At 43.8% G+C, this 26,766-nt stretch overlaps 1 protein-coding gene across 1 annotated transcript in view; it reads left to right on the forward strand.

The window, feature by feature from the left end:
• HYDIN (HYDIN, axonemal central pair apparatus protein) overlaps positions 1-26,766 on the forward strand; it is a 421,369-nt gene that overhangs the window by 315,748 nt on the left and 78,855 nt on the right. The window contains exons 49-59 of the mRNA XM_025370321.1: positions 5,417-5,625; positions 5,843-6,025; positions 6,782-6,901; positions 10,200-10,359; positions 10,467-10,639; positions 13,031-13,229; positions 18,129-18,228; positions 19,707-19,806; positions 21,747-21,915; positions 22,401-22,639; positions 24,581-24,698. Coding sequence (XP_025226106.1) covers positions 5,417-5,625; positions 5,843-6,025; positions 6,782-6,901; positions 10,200-10,359; positions 10,467-10,639; positions 13,031-13,229; positions 18,129-18,228; positions 19,707-19,806; positions 21,747-21,915; positions 22,401-22,639; positions 24,581-24,698 — 1,770 coding nt within the window. The remainder of the gene's footprint in view (positions 1-5,416; positions 5,626-5,842; positions 6,026-6,781; positions 6,902-10,199; positions 10,360-10,466; positions 10,640-13,030; positions 13,230-18,128; positions 18,229-19,706; positions 19,807-21,746; positions 21,916-22,400; positions 22,640-24,580; positions 24,699-26,766) is intronic.

Here is a 26,766-nt window from a genome sequence, read left to right on the forward strand (position 1 = left end):
CCTCCCGGGTTTACGCCATTCTCCTGCCTCAGCCTCCCAAGTAGCTGGGACTACAGGCGCCCGCCACCTCGTCCGGCTAGTTTTTTGTATTTTTAGTAGAGACGGGGTTTCACGGTGTTAGCCAGGATGGTCTCGATCTCCTGACCTCGTGATCCGCCCGTCTCGGCCTCCCAAAGTGCTAGGATTACAGGCTTGAGCCACCGCGCCCGGCAATGCTTTACTTAAAAGATACAGAACTGCAGAATGGATAAGAATTCACCAACCAACTATTTGCTGCCTTCAAGAGACTCACCTAACATATAAGGACTCACATAAACTTAAAGTAAAAGGGTGGAAAAAAGGCGTTTCATGCAAATGAACACCAAAAGAGAGCAGGAACAACTATTTTTATATCAGACAAAACAAACTTTAAAGCAACAGCAGTTTAAAAAGACAAAGGGGGCATTATATGGTAAAAGGCCCTGTCCAACCAGAAAAATACCACAATCCTAAACATATGTGCACCTAACACTGGAGCTCCCATATTTATAAAACAATTACTAATAGACCTAAGAAATGAGATAGACAGTGACACAATAATAGTGGGGGAATTCAGTACTCCACTGACAGCACGAGACAGGTCATCAAGACAGAAAGTCAACAAAGAAACAATTTAAACTATACCTTGGAACAAATGGACTTAACAGATATATACAGAACATTCCATCTAACAACCACAGAATACACATGCTACTCAACAGTTCATGGAACTTTCTCCAAGATGGACCATATGATAGGCCACAAAATGAGCCTCAATAAATTTAAGAAAATTGAAATTATATCAAGCACTCTTGCAGACCACAGTGGAATAAAATTGGAAATCAACTCCAAAAGGAACCTTCAAAACCATGCAAATACATGAAAATTAAATAACCTGCTCCCAAATGATCACTGGATCAAAAACAAAAATAAGATGGAAATTTAAAAATTCATAGAACTGAACGACAATAGTGACACAACCTATCAAAATCTCTGGGATACAGCAAAGGTGATGCTAAGAGGAAAGTTCATAGCCCTAAATACCTACATCACAAAGACTGAAAGAGCACAAACTGACAGTCTAATGTCACACCTCAAGGAACTAGAGAAACAAGAACAAATCAAACCCAAACCCAGCAGAATAAAGAAAATAACCAAGATCAGAGCAGAACTAAATGAAATTGAAACAAACAAAAAAGCAATACTAAAGATAAGTGAAACAAAAAGCTGGTTCTTTGAAAAGATAAATAAAATTGATAGACCATTAGCAAGATTAACTAAGAAAAGAAGAGAGAAAAATCCAAATAACCTCAATAAGATACAAAACAGGAGATATGACAACTGACACCACAGAAATACAAAAGATCATTCAAGGCTACTATGAACACCTTTACACTCACAGACTAGAAAACCTAGAAGAGATGGATAAACTCCTGGAAAAATACAACCCTCCTAGCTTAAATCAGGAAGAACTAGATACCCTGAACAGACCAGTAACAAGCAGTGAGATTGAATTGGTAATTTAAAATTTACCAACAACAAATGTCCAGGACCAGACAGATTCACAGCAGAATTCTACCGGACATTCAAAGAAGAATTGATACCCATCCTATTGACACTATTCCACAAGACAGAGAAAGAGGGAACCCTCCCTAATTCATTCTACAAAACCAGCACCACCCTAATACCAAAACCAGGAAAGGACACAACCAAAAAAAGAAAACTGCAGGCCGATATCCCTGATGAACATAGATGCTAAGATCCTTAACATTTAGCTAACCAAAATCCTTAATATTTAGCTAATCAAATCCAACAACATATCAAAAAGTTAATCCACAATGATCAAGTGGCTTTCACACCAGGGATTCAGGGATGGTTTAACATATGCAAGTCAATAAATGTGATATACCACATTAACAGAATTAAAAACAAAAATCATATGATCATCTCAATAGATGCAGAAAAAGCTTTCAACAAAATCCAGCATCCTTTTATAATTAAAACTCTCAGCAAAATCGGCACACAAGGAACACACCTCAGTGTAAAAAAAGCCATCTATGACAAACCCACAGCCAACATAATACTGAATGGGGAAAAGTTGAAAATGTTCCCTCCAAGAACTGGAACAAGACAAGGATGCCCACTCTCATCACTCCTCTTCAACATTGTACTGGAAGTCCTTGCCAGAACAATCAGACAAGAGAGAGAAATGAAGGGTATCCAAATGGGCAAAGAGAAAGTCCAACCGTCACTGTTTGCTGATGACATGATCATTTACTTTGAAAACCCTAAAGACTCCTCTAGAAAGCTCCTAGAACTGACAAAAGAATTCAGTAAAGTTTCTGGATACAAAATTAATGTACACAAATCAGTAGCTCTTCTATACACTAACAATGAACAAGCAGAGAACCAAATTAAGAACTCATCGTCTTTTACAATAGCTGCAAAAAAACAAATAAAATACTTAGGAATATACCTAACCAAGGAGGTGAAAGACCTCTACAAGGAAAGCTACAAAACACTGCTAAAAAAAATCATAGATGATGCAAATGGAAACACATCTCATACTCATGGATGGGTAGAATCAATATTGTGAAAATGACCATACTGCCAAAAGCAATCTACAAATTCAACGCAGTTTCCATCAAAATACCACCATCATTCTTCACAGAATTAGGAAAAAATTATAAAATTCATATGGAACCAAAAAAGAACCCACATAACCAAAGCAAGACTAAGCAAAAAGAACAAATCTGGAGGCATCACACTACCTGATTTCAAACTATACTATAAGGCTATAGTCACCAAAACAGCATGTTACTGATATAAAAATAGGCACATAGACCAATGGAACAGAATAGAGAACCCAGAAATAAACCCAAATACTTAAAGCGAACTGGTCTTCAACAAAGCAAAAAAAAAAAAAAAAAAAAAAAAGTGGGGAAAGGACATTCTTTTCAACAAATAGTGCTGGGGTGATTGGCTAGCCACATGTAGGGGAATGAAACTGGATCCTCATCTCTCACCTTATACAAAAATCAACTCAAGATGGATTTAGGATTTAAATCTCTTAAATCCAAGACCTAAAACTATAAAAAGTCTAGAAGATACCATTGGAAAAACCCTTCTAGACATTGGCTTAGGCAAGGATTTCATGACCAAGAACCCAAAAGCAAATGCAATAAAAATAAAGATAAGTAGCTGGAACTTAATTAAACTAAAGAGCTTTTGCACAGCAAAGGGAACAGTCAGCAGAGTAAACAGACAACCTACAGAGTGAGAGAAAATCTTCGCAATCTGTACATCTGACAAAGGACTAATATCCAGAATCTACAATGAGCTCAAACAAATCAGCAAGAAAACAACAAACAATCCCATCAAAAAGTGGGCTAAGGACATGAGTAGACAATTCATAAAAGAAGATATGCAAATGGCCAACAAACATATGAAAAGATGCTCAACATCACTAATGATCAGGGAAATACAAATCAAAACCACAGTGTGATACCACCTTACTCCTGCAAGAATGACCATAATGAAAAAATAAAAAAACAGTAGCTGTTGGCATGGATCCAGTGCATCAAGAAACACCCTTCTACACTGCTGGTGGGAATGTAAACTAGTGCAACCACTATGGAAAACAGTGTGGAGATTCCTTAAATAACTAAAAGTAGAACTACCATTTGATCCAGCAATCTGACTACTGCGTTATCTACCCAGAGGAAAAGAAGATATTATACAAAAAAGATACTTGCACATGCATGTTTATAGCAGCACAATTCACAATTGCCAAATCGTGGAACCATCCAAAATGCCCATCCATCAATGAGTGGATAAATAAACTGTGGTATATATATACAATGGAATACTACTCAGCCATAAAAAGGAATGAATTAATGGCATTCACAGCTACCTGGATGAGATTGGAGACTATTATTCTAAGTGAAGTAACTCAGGAATGTCAAACATCGTATGTTCTCACTGATATGTGGGAACTAAGCTATGGGAACGCAAAGGCATAAGAATGATACAATGGACTTTGGGGACTTGGGGGGAAGAATGGGAAGGGGGCAAGGGATAAAAGACTACAAATAGGGTGCAGTGTATACTGCTCGGGTGATGGGTGCACCAAAATCTCATGAAACTTATGTAACCAAACACCACCTGTACCCCCAATAACCTATAGAAAGATAGAAAAATAATAAAAAATAAAAAATAAACATAACACCAAAACACAATATAGGAACTTTGATTAGATGCTTATTTGGGAAAAAATGTCTATAAAAGACATGCCTGAGACCAGGCACGGTGGCTCACGCCTGTAATCCCAGCACTTTGGGAGGCCGAGGCAGGCAGATCACAAGGTCAGGAAATCGAGACCATCCTGGCTAACATGGTGAAACCCCGTTTCTACTAAAAATATCGAAAATTAGCCAGGCGTGGTGGCAGGCGCCTGTAGTCCCAGCTACTCGGGAGGCTGAGGCAGGAGAATGGCATGAATCCAGGAGGCGGAGCTTGCAGTGAGCCGAGATCGCACCACTGCACTCCAGCCTGGGCCATGGAGCGAGACTCTGTCTCAAAAAAAAAAGACATGCCTGAGACAAACAGGAGAATTTTAATGCAGACTGTGTGCCAGAACGATGGTGTGGAATTATTGTTCCTTTTCTTAGGTGTGATGACAGTAGTGTGCAGGATTGCAGGAGAAGGTCCTTTCTTGAGGAGGTGTATTTAGAGTCATCATGTCTGCAAATGGCTCAGGAGAAAAAGTGGCAACTGTTAAAACTAGTTATTACTGTACTAGGCCTTCAACTCTTAAAGTTTTCTTTTTTAAAAAACGGTGGAAATGATAAATAAATTAAAGGCAAAACATTTTTTTGATCAGGAAACATGAAAATACCACTAGAAAAATGGGAACTTATTAAACACAGCAGATTAAACACATGTTTATCTCTGCCTCTCCCAAAACAGTCAGATTTTCTATTCACGTATAATTCTAAGAATAAAGAGAAGGAGAGAGAGCTGGTGGTGAGGGGTATAGGCCCACAAAGTATTAGGAATTAGACAGCAAGAGGATGGTGATAACTGGCTTAGTGGTGCCAAGAAGGCTACAAGCCCCACTGGCCATGGTAGGTATTGCCAGGAGCTAAGACTTGAGTTCCACACACACCCTCCAGCTTCAAGCTTTCTCTAGGGTTTCATCTTCATCCTCTGTCTGAGGGACTAGGGAGCCAAGGAATGCACTGCTCTTGTCACTACCTAAGACTAGACCCTGCCCTGCTCTAGGCTTCCTGACCCTGCAGCACCATCTCCCGAGATGACAGACATGTAGCCATCTCTGCCTTCTGTTTGTGTGTTCAAAAAGTGAATATTTAAGACCTCGTGCTCATTTTTAATTAAGGCTCAAGAGGAGCAGACCAGCTCATCTAAGGGGGGCAAACAGAAAGTGAAAGAAAAGATAGACCAAGTTGTCGAGACTCAGAAAGACAAGCGTCGCGTGGCCTTAAACAGGAAAGTCATTTCTGGGGAACCAGCAGGAACCATTTCCCAGCTGTCAGATACAGACCTGAACAACTTCAACGGGCAGCACTCCCAGGAGAAATTCACCAGGTGGGCCTCCCAGCAACCCAAGGAGGGGAATGTGGGCCAGAGCCCACATTGAGGGTGTGGCTGTCACAGCACTGGAGGGGAACAGAGCTGTCCTGCCTGTGGGGCTCCAGGGGCCACCATGCCTACCCCAACAGGACAGGACTTCCAGGCAGCTCTCCTGTCTTCTCTTGGCCAGAGGGGAGCCTCTCACTTTACAAACCTGTGTGGTCATTTGCAGACTGAATCACTTCCGGTGGATCGTGCCAGCCAATGGTGAGGTAACGTTGCAGGTGCACTTCTCTTCTGATGAGTTCGGAAACTTTGACCAAACTTTTAACTTTGAGATCCTAGGAACTTGCTGCCAGTACCAGCTCTACTGCCGAGGCATCTGCTCTTACCCATACATTTGCCAAGACCCGAAGTAAGTGTGTTTCATTTTAAAAGAAAAGGTTGACAGATGTGTTTTCGTTTTCCTCTGTGGCACTTTGAACAAGGTGGTTCTTACCATAACGTGGAGCTGGGGGAGCACCCCAGCCCCTCTTGTCGTATCAGCTTCCATGTCTTGATTGTTGACTAAGAGCCACAGGGAGGACATGATACTACCAGGATTCCCAGACTGCAATAAAGAGAATGATCATAGGTGCAAAGGGGGAGGAAAAAAGCCTTCCTTTGGCAAATTAGTTTGCTTATTTAACTATTAAGCAAATTTAAAGCAGTTCTATCCTGTAGTGTAGAAACCATGTGTGACTCTGCATGGGCGAACTTTTTCCAAGCTACTGAACACCACTGTGCAGCTCCTACACAGAAAAGCACCTGGCTGAGCAACTGGCCACATTAGACCAAGGGACTCAGAAGCTAATTCATATCTCCCAGAACTAGTTTTCCATAGGGATTCTCAGGAATGTTTTCAGCTGGGTGCACTGGGACGGAATATCTGACTCAGCTCCGTCACCACTCCTCATTATGGAAGACACCACTGGGGAGTCTTTTTTTCAAGTTCACATCATACTGTCTTCTCTGGTGGTGGGAAGGAGCTGGGACAAAGAAGAGTCACTCTGTCTCCAGACGCCTGGACCCTGTGTTGAGCAGGGAATATTGAGTTTATGTAAACATCACGTGGCAGCACCGAACTTCTGTTCAGGCAGCCTCTCCTCACCTCTTCCTCTCCTGTGTTCAGAGTGGTATTTCCTCAGCGGAAGATAGACATGAAGGCAAATGAGGTCATCTTTAAGAAGTATGTTATGAGCACGGAGACATACTACTTTGGGCCACTGCTTTGTGGAAAATCAAGAGAGAAGTAAGTGTTCCATTATTTTAAAGCAGATTTCAGACTCCTGGGTTGGGCTCATGAACAGTATAAGTAGGATTCCTATGTATATAGATGTGACTTTTACTAATGCTGCCTCTTTTAGCCCCAACCACAAATCAGGAGAACTGGGTTCTTGTGTCCCAACTCCCTGCTGGACACCCAGAGGAATGAGGGTGCCATTTTCCCATGTGGGAAAGCCTAGGGGAGACTTCAGGCTTGATCAGCGTAGGATCAAGGGTTCGCTTTGGCTTATGTTTGGTTTAAGAGGCTAGGAAGATATTTCTGTAGTCACATGAAGCAGAGAATAGGTTATACAGCTTCGGTTCTCAAAGGAGAGGTCACTCTTGAAGGCAACAAAAGCCACAGACATAGATGAGATTGCCTGAGAGAGGACCATACAGGTAAGAAGAAAAGGAGTCCTAAATAACTACAATATGCGCAAAAGGAGGAGCCAGGAGGTGAGAAAGAGGCCAGCGCTACTGGGGAAGCCAAAAAGACCAGTGTCATGGAGCCATGAGAAGAGGACATGGTTGCTACAGTGAATGCTGCAGAGAGGACAGAAAGATGAGGGCACAGATGTCCACAGGGTTCAACAACATGGAGGTCACTAGGGGCCTTAGCAAGAGTCCTGTACCCAAGCAAAGTGAAGTGAGAAGTCAGATGAAAGATAACTTTGGAGAAGCTTGGCTGTGAAGGGAGATGGGAGGAAAGCCTGGAGCACAGGGCAGGCTGTTTGTGCGATGTTGTTCTTATGATGCTTGCATGCCGAGAGGAAATGGAAGGAAGAGGTTGGAATTTCAGGAGTCAGGAAGGGCCGTCAATGGCATAGTTCCCTGAGACAGCACAGTGGGATGTGGGGAGGCTGGCTTGTGCCTGGAAGAGGGCCTGTCACTGCATGCCAGCAGGGAGAAAGGCGAGATGGCATCGCAGAAGGTAGGTTTACAATTTGATTGGAAGGGTGAGGAGGCTTCTACGCAATCATGTCTTTTTCTCCTTGACAAGTGTTGCGTGGTCATCCCTTGCAAGTGAGGGCAGTGGAGGAAGTTTAAAATCTTGAGGAAATAGAGGGGGTATGAAAAACAGTTTTTGTGGAAAGTAGGAGAGGGAGCGTGTTAGAGAAACAGACTAAGATTTTTAGGCAGAATTGGGGACCCATAGGTGAGACTGATGATCAGACATTCTCAGCGATACTCGTTTTTTCAGTTATATACAAATTTCTTACCATATAGGCAGGGAATGAAACCAAAACTGGAACCAAGGTCTCCACCGTGACTTTACTCAACACAACATTTCGTGTGCTGAGTAGAGGGTGTTAATTTCTGGGCTTTCTCGGTGCAGCTCATGGGCCATTTTTGTCCTCCATTCCCTAATTACCTCCACTTTATTCCCTGAGACGCTGGATTAAAAAGTGAAGGTAAAGGTAATTTGCTGATGCTGGAGAGGATCTTCAAAGCCCAACAGGAGGGCTTAGGAGGGAAAAGTATGGTCAGGTTGATGGATATGAGGTAGAGAACAGTCTGGGAGTGGGAGTCAGGGAAACGATGGTTATTCAAAGAGGTACATGTTTGGGGCAGCACTGGAATTAACCAGGATGTGGGGCCAGATGACACTGATCTGGGACGACAGTGACTATGGTTAGCCAAAACAAGTTCTAGTACAACTGGGTATTATTCACTTATTCTTTTTCTTTTCTTGTCTTTTTTTTTTCTTTTTTTTTTTTTTTTTTTTTTTTTTTTTTGAGATAGCGTCTTACTCTGTCACCCAGGCTGGAATGCAGTGGTGCAATCTTGGCTCACTGCAGCCTTGAGCTCCCAGGCTCAAGCAATCCTCCCACCTCTGCCTCCCCAGTAGCTGGGACTACAGGTATGTGCTACCACACCTGGCTAATTTTTGTAGAGATGGGGTTTCACCATGTTGCCCAGGCTGGTCTCGAACTCCTGAGCTCAAGCAATCTGCCCACCTCAGCCTCTCGGAGTGCTGAGATTACAGGCGTGAGCCACTGTGCCAAGCCTGTTCACTTATTCTTTTAAACCGTGCTGAGCCTCAGTGTCCTCATCTGCAAAATGGGAAAGCAACAGATTCATGAGGACTGAACTGGGTAACGCACATGGAGCCCTTAGCACAGTGCCAGATGGAAGTGATTAGTGGTTGAGAAGGCCGCACCCCTTTGGCAAATATTCACATGGAGAGTTCTCTGTTTCTCTGACTCTCATTTGGTCTCTGTCATTCTCTCTCCTTTCATCCTCCATCGTGGCCTGTCTAAAACCTTCTTCAAGTTATTCTGCTTTCCTAGCCTGTGCTGTGACCTCTGACGATGTGCCCCTTTTTCCCTTGGGCCTTCTGGTTTGTTTCGCTCAGTTACTATTAACTGAGTCTCCCTCAATGCCCACAGTGCTTAACTCTAAAGATCTCTCCTTAAGGTACAAAGGAACAGAAACTGCCTCCTAACAGGGAACAAGGCCAAATGAATTCATGTCAGAACAGTAACATTCTCTGAGGGTTTGAGAGAAGGAGGTGAATGAGGTCATCTGTAAAACAGATGTGAAATAAAAAATTACTCAAGTGAGGCCAGGCACAGTGGCTTATGACTGTAATCCCAGCACTTTGGGAGGCCCAAGCAGGCAGATCATCTGAGGTCAGGAGTTCGAGACCAGCCTGGCTAACATGATGAAACCCCGTTTCTACTAAAAATACAAAAAATTAGCTGGGCATGGTGGCGTGCACCTGTAATCCTAGCTACTCGGGAGGCTGAAGCAGGAGAATTGCTTGAATCCAGGAGGCGGAGGTTGCAGTGAGCTCAGATGGTGCCACTGCACTCCATCTTGGGCAACAAGAACGAAACTCCCTCTCAAAAACAAAACAAAACAAAAAAAAGTTACTCAAGTGATCATCTCTCTCAGGGACATAAGCAGGTAGAAGGATAGATTTACGTATTTCTCAGAATTCTTTGCAATAATCATAGCTAACATTCATTGGGCATTTGCTATGCACAGCTGTCCTGAGAGCTTTAGATGTGTGATCCCACTTCCTATTCAGCAATTCTAAGTGGTGTTATCACCCTGTTTTAGAGATAAGGAGACCAAGGCTTGAGGGAGTCAAGTCACAGTGTAGCATTTATTCTCCAAGGCAAGTCTGCACAACTACAAACCTCATGTTCTTAGCCACCATGCCACTGCCTCCATGCAGCCACACTGTCCCTCTGAATTGCCTTTCATGTCACAGCCTTCTTTTCCACCTGCATTCTCACAGTCTTCATACCCTTAGCCCCATTCTTGTTCATCCCCAGGTACAAGTCATCCTTATTCCCAGGCAACATGGAGACGCTAACAATCCTGAACACTTCCTTAATGGTGGTGGAGGCATCCTTCTGTTTTCAGAATGATGTCAAAGCAAACACATACTTCCTGGAACCCAACACCATGGTCCTGAAACCCAATGAGAAGCAGGTACGGTCATATGGACACAAGTCACCAGGGCAAGGCTTTCTTGGGAAATTTGAGGCCTTGGCATCCTTGGTGTAAATGTACTTTCTTTTGACTTTTCCTTCCATCAGATATTAACCGTATGGGCCTACCCTACTTCCGTTGGTGTCTTTGAAGACAGCATTGTCTGCTGCATCAATGATAACCCAGAGCCAGCCATCTTCCAATTAAGCTGCCAGGGGATCCGCCCGGAACTAGAGCTGGAACCCAGGCAATTACATTTTGACCGGCTCTTGCTGCACAGGTCAGAGTTCTAGATCATGTCAGGACTGGAATGGAATTTAAAGAGTGTTTAGTTCTAGGGTAACAAACTCATCCTGATTTATTCCAGACTCTCTTGGTTTTAGCACTGAAAGTTCTGCACCCTGGGAAACTCCTTGGTCTATGCAAACCAGGATGGTTAGTAAACCTATTTAATCAACAGATTGTTAACTTGGGTTCAGCGGATGAACTTCAGCAGGGCCAAGGACCCCACCTAAGATGAACTACCAAAATATGCATATGTCTGTGTTTCTTCAGAAGAAGGACGAGCTTTCTTCAGATTCTCAAAGCAGTCTATTGCCCAAGAGGTTAAGAATCTTTGCTCTAGAAGTTAGAGTAAAAGCAGAACATTAGACCAAAACTGGAACTTACATATTCATTAATTGGAATTATTATTGGAATTGGTATTATTATTCTAAATAGAAAAAATGTTTATTTCTGGGGCTTCTTTGAGAGAATATTGTTATGATTGTTATGATATGTGTCCTGCATTCTTTAATCACCACCAGCAGCCCCATTTCCTGATAAATACCGGTTAAAGAACTAAGTAATAATTGAAGTAACCAAAAGTGCTTTTTCTTTCCTCTAGTGAGTCATGATCATGCCACTACACTCTAACTGGGGTGACAGAGCGAAACCTTGTCTCAAAAAAAAAAGCAGAGAGAGAAAAATATTGGTAAAAATGAGCAGAACCCCAGTAAATAGTGGGACAACATCAAGCAGTCTAACGTATTTGTGATTGGAGTCCCAGAAGGAGAAGAGAGAGAATGGGACAAAAAGTCTATATTTGAAGAGTAGATGGAACTTTCCCAAATTTGGTGAAAAAGCAAAAACTTACCTTTCCAAGAAGCTTAGCAAACCTTACGCTGGATAAATATAGTTATAGCCCAAGTCTTGCCACTAAATTTGTGACTTTGGGGCCATCAATTAACCTCTATAAGCTTCAGGGATTTTTTTGTTTTATTTCGTTTCAAGACAGAGTCTCCCTCAGTCACTCAGGCTGGAGTACAGTGGTGCGATCTCGGCTTACTGCAACCTCTGCCTCCCGGATTCAAGCAATTCTCCTGCCTCAGCCTCCTAAGTAGCTGGGATTATGGGTGGGTGTGCACCACCACACCCAGCTAATTTTTTGTGTTTTTTTATTTTTAGTAGAGACAGGGTTTCGCCATGTTGCCCAGGCTGGTCTCAACTCCTGAGCTCAGGCAATTCACCTGCCCCAACCTCCCAAAGTGCTGGGATTACAGGCTGAGCCACCACGCCTGGACAGTTCAGGTTTTTCATAGGTCATCTGGGGTTAATAATATCAACTCCACCTATTTTGTTTAATAGATTAATAACCAAGAAAGAAACCCACATTAAGTCAAAGTTTAGTCCAACTACTTAAAAGCAGAAATTAAGAGAAAATCTTGGAAACAGCCAGGAGAAAATGAAATGCAATATGACTGACTCCTCATCAGTAACAAAGGAAGCTGGAAGACAAGAGAATGGCATTTTTAATGTGCTAAAGGAAAATACAGTTGACCTTTGAACAATGCAGGTTTGAACTGGGTGGGTCTGCTTATATGTGAATTTTGTTTTCAATGAAACACAAATTGAAAATATGGTAGACCTAAATAAAACAATTCAAAAAAAGGTTTAAGAAATGTTGTTCAACACCCACACATGAAAGAGAAACTACGATTTTTAAAAATCATATGCTTGGCCGGGTGCAGTGGCTCACACCTGTAATCCCAGCACTTTGAGAGGCCAAGACAGGCAGACCACGAGGTCAGGAGTTCAAGACCAGCCTGGCTAACATGGTGAAACCCCGTCTCTACTAAAAATACAAAAATTACTGGGCGTGGTGGCAGGCGCCTGTAATCCCAGCTCCTCAGGAGGCGGAGGCAGGAGAATTGCTTGAGCCTGGGAGGCAGAGGTTGCAGTGAGCCGAGACTGTACCACTGCACTCCAGCCTGGGCAACAGAGCAAGACTCTGTCTCCAAAAGAAAAAGAAAAGAAAAAGAAAAAAAATTACATGCTAAGGATATGGCCATTATCCTTAGCAAACTAATGCAGGAACCGAAAACCAAATACCGCATGTTCTCACTTACAAGTGGGAGCTAAGTGATGAGAACCAGTGGGCACAAAGAGGGGAACAACAGACACTTGAGGGTGAAGGGTGGGAGGAGGGAGAAGAGGAGAAAAAATAACTGTCGGGTACTAGGCTTAGTACCTGGGTGATGAAATAATCTGTACAGCAAACCCCTGTGACACAAGTTTACCTATACAATAAACCTGCACATGAACCCCTGAACCTAAAATGAAAGTTAAAAAGAAAAAAAATGTGCAACTACAAAATTTGAAATGGAATTTCAACTTCCTTTTGTCTCTGCAGACTGGAATCCAGGGTAGTTCTTCTCCGCAATGTCACGCTCCTGCCTGTGGCCTGGCGGATCACCAGCCTCGAGCACTTGGGTGATGATTTCACCGCATCCATGATGCAGGGGACCATCCCCCCCGAGGCTGAGTATGGCCTGCACCTGTACTTTCAACCCACCAAGCCTGTCAACGTCAAGAAGGCTATTCGGTTGGAGGTGAGGCTTCACACCTCCACAGACTTGGTTATCAAAGCACGTACGCAGACACACACACACACACACACACACACACACACACACACAGAGAGGTCTCCCTGTTACATGCTCCCATCTGATCCCCTTTCGATATCCCCAGTCCACAATATCTTGCTGTGCACACAACTGCAGGCTCCATAGAGGCAATATTGCTTATGGCTGATTTCCCAGTGCCAGGAACAGAGCAATCAATGTGGAAGGAAGGAACAAATAAATGAATGAAAGAATGAATGAACAAATGAGCAAATGGAGTTTCTGTACCTAGGTAAGCATCAGAGTCCTGATTTCACACACCTAAACCCAGTCACCTATCGGATTCCTATCTGGGTAAATGTCACCCTCCACCCTGTTGCCCCCAGCAGACACCTGGGGATCAGCCTTAATTTCCCCCTTTTCTTAATGGCCTCCCTTCCAACGCAGGCCTCCAACAAAGGTTGCTAATTTTACCTCCCAGTGTATCTTTTTTTTTTTTTTTTTTTTTTGAGATGGAGTCTCGCTCTGTCATCCTGGCTGGAGTGCAGTGGTGCGATCTCGGCTCACTGCAACCTCCACGTCCAGGGTTCAAGCAATTCTCCTGCCTCAGCCTCCTGCGTAGCTGGGACTACAGGCACGTGCCACTACACCCAGCTAACTTTTTGTATTTTTAGTAGAGACGGGGTTTCACCGTGTTGGCCAGGCTGGCCTCAAATTCCTGACCTCAAGTGATCCTTGCGCCTCAGCCTCTCAAAGTGCTGGGATTACAGGCATGGTGCCTCCCAATGTGTCTTTCCCATCCACTTCTTTCTCCCCGCTGTTGCCACCACCTTGTCCAGGCCGCCTGCAGCTTCTCTCACCTGGACTTCTTCAGAGGTGTCCTAACTGACTTCCCTGTTGACATTCCCCACAGTGTCCAGAGGGATCTTTACAATGTCATTCAGACAGGTTATGCCCCCTCCTAATGCACTCTACTGGCTTCCCACTGCAGTAGGAATAAAGCCCGAGGTCCTCACCTGCCTCTGAGGCAATGCCTGCCTCCACATCACAACTTGCTCCACCCTCACCCTCACTCATTGGCTCCCATGCACTGTCTTGGCTCTTTCTTGGCTCAAGCCCCTGACCTTGCTGCAACTGCTGGGAATCTGCCCTTAGGCTCCTGCTTTAGGGCCCCCCAACATTGGTGTTTCAACTGGGTTTCTCTCACCATCCCTTTGAGAGAATCCCCCTTATGTGCAATAACCCACCCCGTCTTCCATCCTTCAGAGCACCCCCTCTTCCTAACATTATCCTGCTTCTTCCTTTACTTTCTTATATGAACTGCATCAGGGCAGGATCTCACCTGACTTAACATCTGTCTTAGTTCCCCAGGGCTACTATAACAAATTACCATACACTGGCTGATGTGAAAAAACAGACATTCCCCTCTCACCGTTGTCCAAAATCAAGGTGCCGGCAGGGCCATGCTCTCTCGGAAGGCTCCAGGGAAGAACGCTTCCTCTCTCTCCCCTTTGGCTTCTGGGGTCTCCTGCGCATGTTCTCAGCTTCTGGCTGCATCACTCCAGTCTCTGCCTCCGTTATTACAACACCTCTTCTGTCTGTGTCTTCTCTTCCATCTCTTATAAGAATATATATCAATGGCACACTCAGATAATCTAAGATGATCTCATCTCTAGATCTTTGACTTAATTAAATCCACACATACCCTTTCTTCCAAATAAGGTCATATTCATAGGCTCGCAGGAGTTAAGAAGTAGACATACTTTTTGGAGGAACCACTGTTCAACCCCCCATACCATCGTATTCCCAGTGTCTAGCATGGGATTGGATGAAGTAGGCACTCAGTAGAACCTGATGAATGAACAAATGAATGAATGAATGAATGAATGCCATTGAGTTTTAATACTTGAACTAGGCCGGGCACAGTGGCTCAGGCCTGTAATCCCATCATTTTGGGAGGCCGAGGTGGGTGGATCACTTGAGGTCAGGAGTGTGAGACCAGCCTGGCCAACATGGTGAAACTGCATCTCTACTAAAAATACAAAAATTAGCTGGATGTGGTGGCACACACCTTTAACCCCAGCTACTCGGGAGGCTGAGGCAGGAGAATCACTTGAACCTTGGAGGTGGAGGTTGCAGTGAGCCAAGATCGTACCACTGCACTCCAGCCTGGGCAAGAGAGCAAGACTCTGTCTCAAAAAAAAAAAAAAAAAAAAAAGTACTTAAACTGATTCTTCGACATTCAAGGGATCATCCCAGCTTCTCTTTGAATGCTTCCAGGAATACAAAATTTACCACTACCTCTTCAAGCAGCCTGTTCTCCCTTTAAACAGGTCTGTCAATTCTTCTTTGGGTGGAGCTCAGAATTCTCCCTGTCAATTACATGCATGAATCATGTTTCTACCTTTTGGGGCCACCCAGTGGATCTAAACTCTCTTTTCCCTTATCAATGGCAGCCCTTCACTGAAAGGGCTGAAAACAGATATTGATAGATGCATTCACTCCATGAATGTGTAGAAGCCCAGAGGTTCTGGTCAATGCTTTTAGCACCAGTCTCTGCACAGGCACAGACCTCTGAACCAGGTACCCAGACCCCTGGCTGGTGTAGGGCCTGAAGTCCCCCAGCTGTGCCAGCTTCGTCCTTTAGTTGCTGGATCATGGGGAGTCCAGGGGTTCCTGTGGTGGGGATGCACAGGAGGCAGGCAGCAAGGGAATATTGGAAAGGTCATCATGACAGTTGCTTACCAACTGGTACAGAAAGGTTTTTGTTTTTATTATTATTTTGTTTTATTTTTCTTGACACAGGGTCTCACTCTGCTGCTTAGGCTGGAGTGCAGTGGTGCAATCTCGGCTCACTGCAACTTCCACCTCCTGGATTCAAGCAATCCTCCCACCTCAGCCTCCTGAGTAGCTGGGACCACAGGCGTGCACCACCACACCCAGCTAATTTTTGTAATTTTTGTAGAGATGAGGTCTTACCATGTTGCCCAGGCAGGTACCAAACTCCTGAGCTCAAGCGATCTGCCCACCTTGTCCTCCCAAAGTGCTGGGATTACAGGCGTGAGCCACTGCACCTGGCCACGTTTTTGTATTTTCCCAACTGTTGTGACCATCTCTGTGTGTCCCAGCCAAACAGCAGCCTGATTAGGGCTCTGAACAAAGCAGCATGGACCTCCGTTGAGCCCCCCAAAGTGAACTTATATTCACTTCCACATCCACAGAAGGAAATGCCTTCATCTCCAGTCCCTTTGGAAAGCACTTGGTGAATTTGTTTTATTTCATCTGTATCACCTTCAATTGTCCTTCCTATTTTCCTCAATTCAAAATTCAATCTCCCCACTGCCTCCGACCCACCCTGGGGAAGTCAAGAAATAGAAGGCTCCATGCACTTGGCATCCCTCAGGAGAGAGGCGCTGCATAAATCCTGTCAGCCCATCTTGTCATCTGTCAGAGGGCAAGCAGTCAGAGAAAGAAGGCGAAACTCAAGTCGGTCCAGTTTGCTCCGAGAAACATTGGCAAGCATCTAATGAAAGAGAAGATAGAAATTCTGAATTAAAACTTGAGTCTGGTGACAGCTGCAAATTTTCTCCTGGCACCCAAAGCCCATGCAATTGGGAGTCGGGGGCTTGGGCTTTAAACTGGAGCAGAGACAGAGGTGGACTCCCCAGAGCAGACCCAGGAGAGCTTTCCCCGCTGCCCACCAGCTCTTTTCCTGGACAGATGGACCCTTTACCGCCTCCTAGTTAGCCTCAAGAGGCAACAGTTGGTTCCTGTCATTTACCCACGTTTTGATAGGATTATTTGGGGATTTTTTGCTGATTTGATTGAGTTCCTTGTGTATTCTGGATATTAGTCCTTTGTCAGATGTATAGTTTGTAAATATTTTCTCCCATTCTGTGGGTTGTCAGTGTAACCATTTGTACCCCCAAAAGCTATCGAAATAAAATATATGTATATATAAAGAAGAGGAAAAAGGAGTCAACAATCAGGTCAGGCTGACAGCTGCAGCAGTTCAGAGGTGCCAGAGAATAATGAGGGAGGGACCCCCCACAAGCATGACACCAGAGGGGTCCCAATCCCCACGATATTCACAGAAATAAAACATTTGATATTTCCAAACATTAAACACTTGCTTTCTATGAAAAGTCTAGCACTTTCCCCACAGGTCGAGCCACAAACAAAGAACAGAATGATTCAAATTTATAAAATGAGTAGAGCAAGGATGACTTGGAGCATAAAGGTTTTCCGTTTCAACTGTCAGGGCAATGCCCACCAGGTTCATTTGATTTAGAAGTTAAAAAAAAAAAAAAAAAAAACAGTCGGGCATGATGGCTCACAAATCCCAACACTTTTGGAGGCTGAGACAGGAGGATGGATTGAGTCCAGGAGTTCAAGACCAGCCTGGGCAACATGATGAAACCCTATCTCTACAAGAAAATACAAAAATTAGCCGAGCATAATGGTGCACTCCTGTAGTCCCAGCTACTTGGGAGGCTGAGATGGGAGGATGGCTTGAGCCTGGGAGGTCGAGGCTGCTGTGAGCCAAGATTGCGCCACTGTACTCCAGTCTGGGTAACAGTGAGAGCCTGTCTCAAAAAAGAAAAGCACTTTCCTGTAATGTGTACGCCAAGCCCAAACTTCAGTAATGTAGCAACAATGAGAAAAGTCAGTCCCTTTTCCCCATTCTTGTATTCTTTATACCAGCATTCCCCAGAGAGTGTTGAGAGGAGCACAAATCCTGCCAAATGCTTGGTAGACATAAAATACCTACAGGGGACTACATTTCAAAAACGTTCCCTGCCATATCCCCTTTAGGATGTTACATGTTTCAGACTCCAAGCGCCTACAGGTCTTGCTTTTACTGAAGAATTTCTCTTACTCTGCCAGGTTTTAGATGCAGAAAATCTTCTTGGTGTTGTTCAGATTGAAAATATCATGGTCTTTGCAGAGGCATATGACATCGCCTTGGACATCACCTTCCCCAAAGGTCTGTTGGGCCCTTCAAGAAAAGGGTGTTTGGAAATTGGGTCTTTTGTATAGTGTATTTCTGGGTAGAGAAAGGCTAGTGTGTTGTCAGTAAAACAACATAAATGTATGTGTAATATCCCAACTTTATGCAATTGTCAGATTGGGAATGGGGCAATTTTAATAAATAATAATGTGAGCCCCAGAGTGATATTAGCAACATGACTACAAATCGTAATTTCTCCAACCAGAGATAGAAAGCGGGTGGTCATGGATGTAAAATTGGCAGAGCTCTTTTCAGAGCAGTCATTTGATAGTAAACACCTCTCCTCTTTCCTGTATTAGCTTTCTATCACTGCCATAAAATGTCACCATGAGCTTTCTGGCTTAAAACAACACAAACGTATTACCCTACAGTTCTGGAAGTCACAAGTGCAAAATGGGTCTCACTGGGCTAAAATCAAGGTGTCAGCAGGGCTGCTGTCCCTTCTGGAAGCTCTGGGGGAGAATCCATTTCCATACCATTTCCAACTCCTAGAGGCCACCCACGTGGTCCCCTTCCTCCACCTTCAAAGACAGCAAGGTTGGGCCAACTCCTTCTCATGTTGCCTTTTCTCTGGTTCTCCCACCCTGCCTTCTTCTTTTGTTCTTAAGCCCCCTTGTGATTATATTGAGCTGACCAAGATACTCCAAATTAATCTCTGTATTTGTAGGTCAGTGAATTGATTCCACCTGCTTCTTGAACTCCCCTCTGCCATGTAAGACAGCATATTCACAGATTCCAGGGATTGGGGGATGGGGGTGAGGCTGGTATCTGTCCCCACACTGCCCTAACACCCGAGTTTCAGCTCTCCCTTTAGCCTACAGCTCTCCATTTCCCTCCTTTCCCCATGAGGTCTCTTCATCAAAACTCACAGAATGTTAGAGCCACGTATTAGTTTAGATGTCATGAGTCTCATGTACAAAGATCTTTTATTGCAGCATTTTTATAACAATGAAGAGTTGGAAATAACCTAAATGCCCATCAATAATGAAATAATAGTATTATAGGAATAATATCATGAATTACAGAACTGCTATGTCATGGGATATTATGCAGCCACTAAGAGCACACCTATGGGGAGTTTTTAATTATTTGGGGGAAATGCTTATGATGTTAATGCTAAGTAAAGCAACATAAATGTATGTGTAATATCCCAACTTTATGCAAGACTTTTTTAAATACTGAAAGTTTTAGCTGATGGTAGACGTGAAAGACAATAATCCTAGGATGGATGGAATCCAGAGGGACCAGCCCTGTAGAGTGCATCAAGAGCAGCATCTGTTGTTTGTTTGCCCAGACTCAATTATAAGAGGCTTTTCTAACCATAGTACTTTCAGAAAACAAATTCTCTAAAACTGTCACCATGCATTTTCCATGTGAACTTCAACAGGCACTTCCCCTGCTTCCCACTCTCATGCCCGCTCACCCCTGTCTGCCCTGGCCCCTGGTCTCTGCAGGAGCTGAAGGGGGCCTGGATTTTGGGATTGTCAGGGTCACAGAGGAGGTGAAGCAGCCCCTGCAATTGAAGAACCGTGGGAAATATGAGATCGCATTCAGGTAACTGGAATCCCATCGGGTGTAAGGCCATCAAGTCCACCGTGGGGAGGAATGTAGGGAAATACGAGATCACATTCAGGTAACCTGAATCCCATGGGGTTTGTGGCCATCAGGTCCACTGTTGGGAGGAATGTGGTCTGGGAAACTTTTCTTATCAGTCAGTCAAGGAAATCATAAGAACCGTCTCTGCTTTTTTGCCTCCCTTGGCTTCAAATGAATGGAATTCCACCTGCTAAGGGAGCAGAGATTTTCACATTGCTCTCAACTCTGCAGCTTAACAGGGGCCTTTAAGTGGCCTGGATGTACCTAGCCAGTTGGAACTGTGGGTGTCTGGGAGTGGAGGAAGAGACTTGGGGAAGAGGCTGGGAGGGGGAGATTCTAGGGGTGAGAAGAGGTCCCGGGGTGGAGGGAGAGACTGGAGATGGGTGACCTGGCCTCAAGCTGTCCTGCCTTCTGCGAGCTCTTATCTGCTTTACAAGGAGATAAAGAAAATCAGCAGATTTCATGTGAAGAAAGGCCTTTCCTTTTTCATTACATTCTGAGAACCGTGATATTATACAATCCAAATAGTGACTTGGTGGAGTAGAGCTCCAGCTTGTGCTCATCCCCTGAGATTAAAAAGGAAACAAAGAGGCTGGGTGTGATGGCTCATGCCTGTAATCCCAGCACTGTGGGAGGCCAAGGTGGGCAGATTGCTTGGACCCAGGAGTTCGAGACCAGCCTGAGCAAAATGGCGAGACCCCCCTGCCTCTACAAAATACAAAAAAAGTTAGCTGGGCATGGTGGTCATATCACTTGTAGTCCCAGCTACTTGGGAGACTGGGATGGGAGGATCACTTGAGCCCAGAAAGGTCAAGTCTGCAGTGAGCCATGATCATGCCACTGCACTCCAGCCTCAGCAACAGAGTAAGACCCTGTCTCAAAAAAAGAAAAAAAAAAAAAAAAAGGAAAGAAAAGAAAAAGAAAAAAAGAAGAAACACGAAATCAGGGAGGTTCCTCAGCAAGGAAAGGGTGGCACAGGGGAGGAGGAGGGAAACACCCCTCAGACAGGGCCACACAGCCCTTCATGGCAGTGCCCACACTTTTCATTCCTTGGAAGGTTCTCCTTCCCCAAGAATTCACAATTGACAAATAGACTTTTCCCCTGTCACTTTGGAATTAGTGCTAAGTGGAATCTTGCCTGTTGGTGAGTTTTCTTTTAGATTAAGACAGGGGCATTAGCTGTGCTCTTTGAGGTTGCATGGAATGGAGTCACTCTCAGGTTGGAACAGGTGATAGAGGGTTTGTTTAAAGAATGTGCAGGGAAGTAAGGAAGCACAGGGGTGCAAGTAATTGGGCAACCAGGGTCTCCTGGAGCATGGGGGTGACATTCAGAGCCCCACAGCAACTCCGGGTATCCCACCTCTGCCTAGGTGGGATACACCTTGAGCCTACGCCAGTCCCTCTGTCAGTCTCATGAGCCAGCTTCTTCCTGTGGTTCTTGCCTCACCTCCAGTAGGCCATGGGCTTCCTTCCCTAGTACCTCTGTTGCAGGGCCCCTGCCCACTCCCTGCTCTCTCTCTCCAGGTTCCCTGGTTTCTGTGTCACTGTTTGCTCTGCATGTACTGAAAGCCAGACACACAAACAGAGAAAGAGAGAATTAATTTAGTTGGTCCTTTTTCAGTATCCAGTGTCCCTGTTGGACAGAGATCTCCTGCAATGGCCTCTCTTGACCATGGGATACAGTATGGCTGTCTTTGCCTTGAGCATTAATTCCTGACCTTGTCAATCCTGGCTAAGGAGAGGCGATCACAGCGTACAAAGCACAGTGGACTCTGCCGGACATAGTGGTTAAACAGGGTTGGAGACACAGCAGGCACTCAACCAAGTAGAGTCTCCTCTCTTGGATCTTGAGTTCCCAGCATAATGACTTAGGCTGACTTTTTATTCTTGTCTTTCAGCTTTTCCGTGGACTCTATAGGGATTTCAACACCTAATATAAATTCCATGATCTCAGTCCAACCCAGAAAAGGTTCACTGACCCCAACAGAAAAACCCACAAATGTCCAAGTTTTCTTCCGTGCAAAAAAGGAAGTGAAGATCGAGCACCAGCCTGTTCTGCGCTGTCAGGTAAGAGAGCTCCAAAGGGAGGGGCTGCCTCAATGGCAGGATCATGGGACTCCCGTTGTAAAGAAGGATACATGATCTAATCCATGCTCCAGGAAGAAAAGGGGAGGGCTGGGTGGCAACCGGATAGGATACACCGGGGTTCTGTTCTAACTAGCAGGCAAAGTCATCAGAATTAGAGCCAGAGAGGAAATGTGCCCCCAAGTCTTCAGGGAGCATCAAAGGCAGGGAAGCTGAGTCCCATCATCAAGTGCAAAGGATGAGCAGGGAGTTGAAAACAGGAGGAAAATTTGGCTATGTTGAGCCTTGGCTGGTACACAGTAAGCTCCGTTTTAGTGTTTGCTAATATCATTATTGATGCAATAATACAAAGACAGTGAAATAACATGGCTTCATGTCAATGATGAAAATAGGGAACGGGGTAGATAATAATAAGAATTCTGTAGCTACAGCAGTGGCTGACTTGCTCATTCTTCTTCCCTTTCTAGATTATTGAGCCCAATATTTCAGAAGGAGGTGAGATCATTGCCAGCATCCCAATTAAGTTTTCCGTGAATGCAGTATATTCCAAATACAACATCACCCCCTCCTCTGTCATCAACTTTGGAGCTTTGATCTGTGGCGCTCGTAAAAGCACCACCTTCACCATAGAAAATCAAGGTGTTACTGACTTCAAGTTTGCCCTTTATAAGCTGACAGGGGAGAGCCCCATTCATCAAAAGAAAGCGTAAGACAAATATTTACTTAACTCACTGCATTCCCTCTTTAATTTGTGCTTTATATTTTATAAAGAGCTTTCCTATATCTTACTTAAATTCATCCAATCCCCTTTTGTGAGTGAGGTCTGTAAGATTTAGAAATGGCTCATTTAGATTATGCACAAAAGCTGGCTGCGGTGGCTCACACCTGTAATCCCAGCACTTTGGGAGGCCAAGGCGGGCAGATCATCTGAGGTCAGGAGTTCGAGACCAGCCTGGCCAGTGTGGTGAAACCCCATCTCTACTAACAATACAAAAATTAGCCAGGTGTGGTGGCGCATGCCTGTAATCCCAGCTACTCTGAGGCTGAGGCAGGAGAATCGCTTGAACCTGGGAAGCGGAGGTTGCAGTGAGCCGAGATCGCACCACTGCACTCCAGCCTGGGTGACAAAGTAAGACCCCATCTCAAAAAAATAAAAAATAAAAAATTTTTAAAAGATATTATACACGGAATTACCAGTAGATCTTGGTGTGAGCCCACATCTTTTGACTCCAGGTTTCACAGATTTCCTATAGAATATATCATAAATTTTAGTTGAACAAACAGTCTTCTGCCTGGAATTTTGTCTGTTGTCCTGGTGCTTCTGGTGTGATAAAGGACTTATTAGATCATTGTCCTATGTGTCATTCTGTACAACGCCAAGAAATTATTATCACAGCAAGCTCAATCAAAAGAAATCATAGCAGTGCTTCATGGTGGGGCTGCCTTGGAAGCGTGGAAGAGAGCAAGTGCGGTGATGCCTTCAGCCTACCAGGGGCTGTTATTGTTACTGCCTGTTACTATTACTGCCTTCTGCCCATGCAGACACCATCACAAAGCTACCTTCATAGTTGTCCCAACAGCAAAACTCCATGTTCTTCAAAAGGAGGCTGTCAATCAATTCACCCAAAACAATTGGTCTTTTGAGTGCTTTTGGCTTCCATTGGGCTAACATACTCTTTTTGAGCAAATTAAGAGGGTTTTTACTGATTCCTGAGACACTTCTGATTTAATTTTGACTTTCTAGTTAGTTCTTTTAAATAGGATATATGGCTTTACATTGTTTGTAGTTGTTTTATATTTCTGTAGCTATTCTTTTCTGTTTTGACAAAGTTTGAACATTTTTTAAAGTGCAGAGTTAAATTGTGTAAAGTCTCTTTCTTCCTCATTTAATTTCAACCGAATTTTTTTATAATTTGTTTTATAACAATTTAATGTCTATAACGATTATAACTTAATTCTGTTTTGCTTTGCATTGTTTTTTATTTATTTTTTATTTTAGCATGCACAAGTTCATGCAAAACACACGAAAGGGGGTTGAACTTCAGGTGTTCTGGTCATTAAGCAAGTGAATGCTTAAATATATAAAATTCTCAAAAGTTTAAGATGCATTTCAGATACGTTTGAATATTTTAGGTGAACTGGTCTCTAGGCAAACTAATTATTGGATAAACTAGTTTCAAGGCAAGTGAACAATTACCAAGACCTATATTTGAACTACTGCTTATACTAAACCTTAAAAACATCACGACTATAAATGTGAAGATACAGAAGAGCTTAATTTATTTGCCATTTCACTTTTTAAAATGAGATTAAGTAAAACATTTGACATCCACAAGTAATTTTCTACAGACTGCTTTCCAGTGAACTCAAGTAGGCATTTAAAAATTACTATCTTCTTGCAGTAATTTTCAGTGTCCCTATAAATCATATTTAATAAGTATAATTACCGCCTAGTTTCCTTATAATTGTTAAATGAGTTTGGTCAGTGATTAACTAGCTAACTATGCCACTCCAATGTCCTCTTGGGCAAAGACAGGCCCCTTCCCCCATTCCTAGGAGAAGGGACCTCGCAGGAAAACAGACAGGTGGTATCTAATGTTACCCCCCACCCCACAACCTAAGGGTATATTCTTGCTTCTTTAATCAGAGCCAGCCACGTCAGACATGCAAGATCCCGAGAAAGTGAGAGCTTCTACAAAACTGGCCCTTCCAGAGCAGCCAAGTTCTCTGACACGATTCAGAGAGAAATCACCACCACAGGCCAGGTGCGTGTCTTTTTCCCTGTTCATACAGATACCCAGTAAAGCCAACTCCCAATTAGCTCTTGACACCAAATACCTCCCTAGGATAATAGGATTTGAATCCATCATGGCAGGAATATGAAATAATTATACTGAAATATCACTTGCATTTTAAACTAAGATGTTATAGCCATTAATTTGGATATCCTCTTTTGCTTTAAAACCTTCATTGGCTTGCCATTGCCTTAAAATTGTTTCTACTCTTCATGGAATGTATTTTAATCAAGAATAATTTGTTTATAAGAAAGAGAAGCCCATTCAAACAGGCTTAAACAAAAGGAGATTTGAGGCTTGCTGTTTCTGGTAAGATCAGCTAGATGTACTTTTCCCTATTCTTCCCAACTAAGTACAACTAAAAACCCTGGGCATTGTGTATAAAACAGACAGACTTCAGACTCTGAAAGGTAGAGAGAAGAAACCAGACCAGCCCCAGGGTCCTTGGGACCCAAGGAAGATCAAGGTGGTGAGTTCCTAAGTTTTATTTTTGCCTCATATCTCCCAGACTGGGTGCTGAAGCAGCCAACAACCCTAAAACATCAACAGACACAGACAAAAAGCAAGCCCCAACAGAAGCCTACTCCTACTTTCTTTCTGCCTTCCTAGGTTGCCCCTAGTAAGACAGAAAACTTCTGGATAATAACTGTTCTACTCCAGCCAAACACCAAAGAAAAATATCTGGTCCCACACCACCTCTGCTAGCAAAGGCCGAATAGAGATATTAGACTCCACCCTTTCCAAGCTGTCATGAGGTGCCCCACCCCCTTGCCAGGGTGGCATCAGAGAAGGTCAAATAGGAAGCCAAGACTTTCATTCCCATGGGTGGTAACAAGCATCCCCCACCACCTCCAGTGCTGTTTGTGGAGATACCACATGGGAAACCATGACGTCCACCCCAACCTAGTGGAAATGAGACATTCCCCCGTCCGCTGCTGGAATGGTGTCAGAGGACCCCTCCATCTCCCATAGCATCAGCAGAACAGTAACAGGCACTCACCCGTCCCCACCAGGAAGGTATCAGTTGAGGACTAGTGGAGAGCTGGGACACCCACCCCTGCCCAGCAGGAATGATGAGTCTGAGTGGGGAATCTGGACTACTGCCCCCACCTGGCAGTAGCAAGGCAGTGCACTACCTTCCCCAGCCAGGATAGTGTCAAAAGAAAGCCAGCTCAACCAGATTTAAATCAGATCGCAAGTGTCATAGCATAGCACCCAAAATGTCCAGGTTTCAAGTGAAAATCACTCATCATACCAAGAACCAGGAAGAATTCAAACTGAAGGAGAATAGATAAATGCTAGATGACAACACTGAGATGACAGCGGTGTTAGAATTATCTGAAAATGTTTCAATGAGCAATTATAGGCATGCCTGGAAAAATTTTAAAATAGTATGTCTCAGCAAAGAAAGAAGATGTAGAGAAGAAGCAAATGGAAATTCTGGAATTGAAGATAAATAAACAAATTTAGAACTCAATGGATGGGCTCAACAACACAGAGGGAACAGAGGAAAAGAATCAGTGAACTTGAAGACAGACAATAGGAATTCCTGTGTTTGTTTCTTATTGTTCTCACAACAAATTACCTCAAATTTAGAAGCTTAAAGTATTACACATTTTTTATCTTATTGTTCTGTAGGTCAGAAGTGCTAAAATCAAGGTGTTGGAAGGGCTGTATTCTTTTCTGGAGACACCAGGAAAGAATCCTTTTCATTGTTTTTTTAGCTTCTAGAGGCTGCCCACATTCCTTGGCTTGTAGTCCCCTTCTATCTTCTTCAAAGCTAGCAACAGTGGATCGAAGCCTTCTCACATCACATTACTCCAACCTCCTCTACAGTCATATCTCCTTCTAACTCTCTTCCTTTGGACCCCTGTGATTACACTGGGCCCATTATTATCCAGAATAATCTCCTCATCACAAGCTTCTTAATGTAATCATGTCAACCAAGTCCTTTTGCTGTGTTAGATAACATATTCGCTGGTTCCAGAGATTAGGATGTGAACATCTTTGGGAGGCCATTATTCTGCCCAGTCTAAAC

Source organism: Theropithecus gelada, chromosome 20, assembly GCF_003255815.1.
Source record: "Theropithecus gelada isolate Dixy chromosome 20, Tgel_1.0, whole genome shotgun sequence".
Taxonomy (NCBI): domain Eukaryota; kingdom Metazoa; phylum Chordata; class Mammalia; order Primates; family Cercopithecidae; genus Theropithecus; species Theropithecus gelada.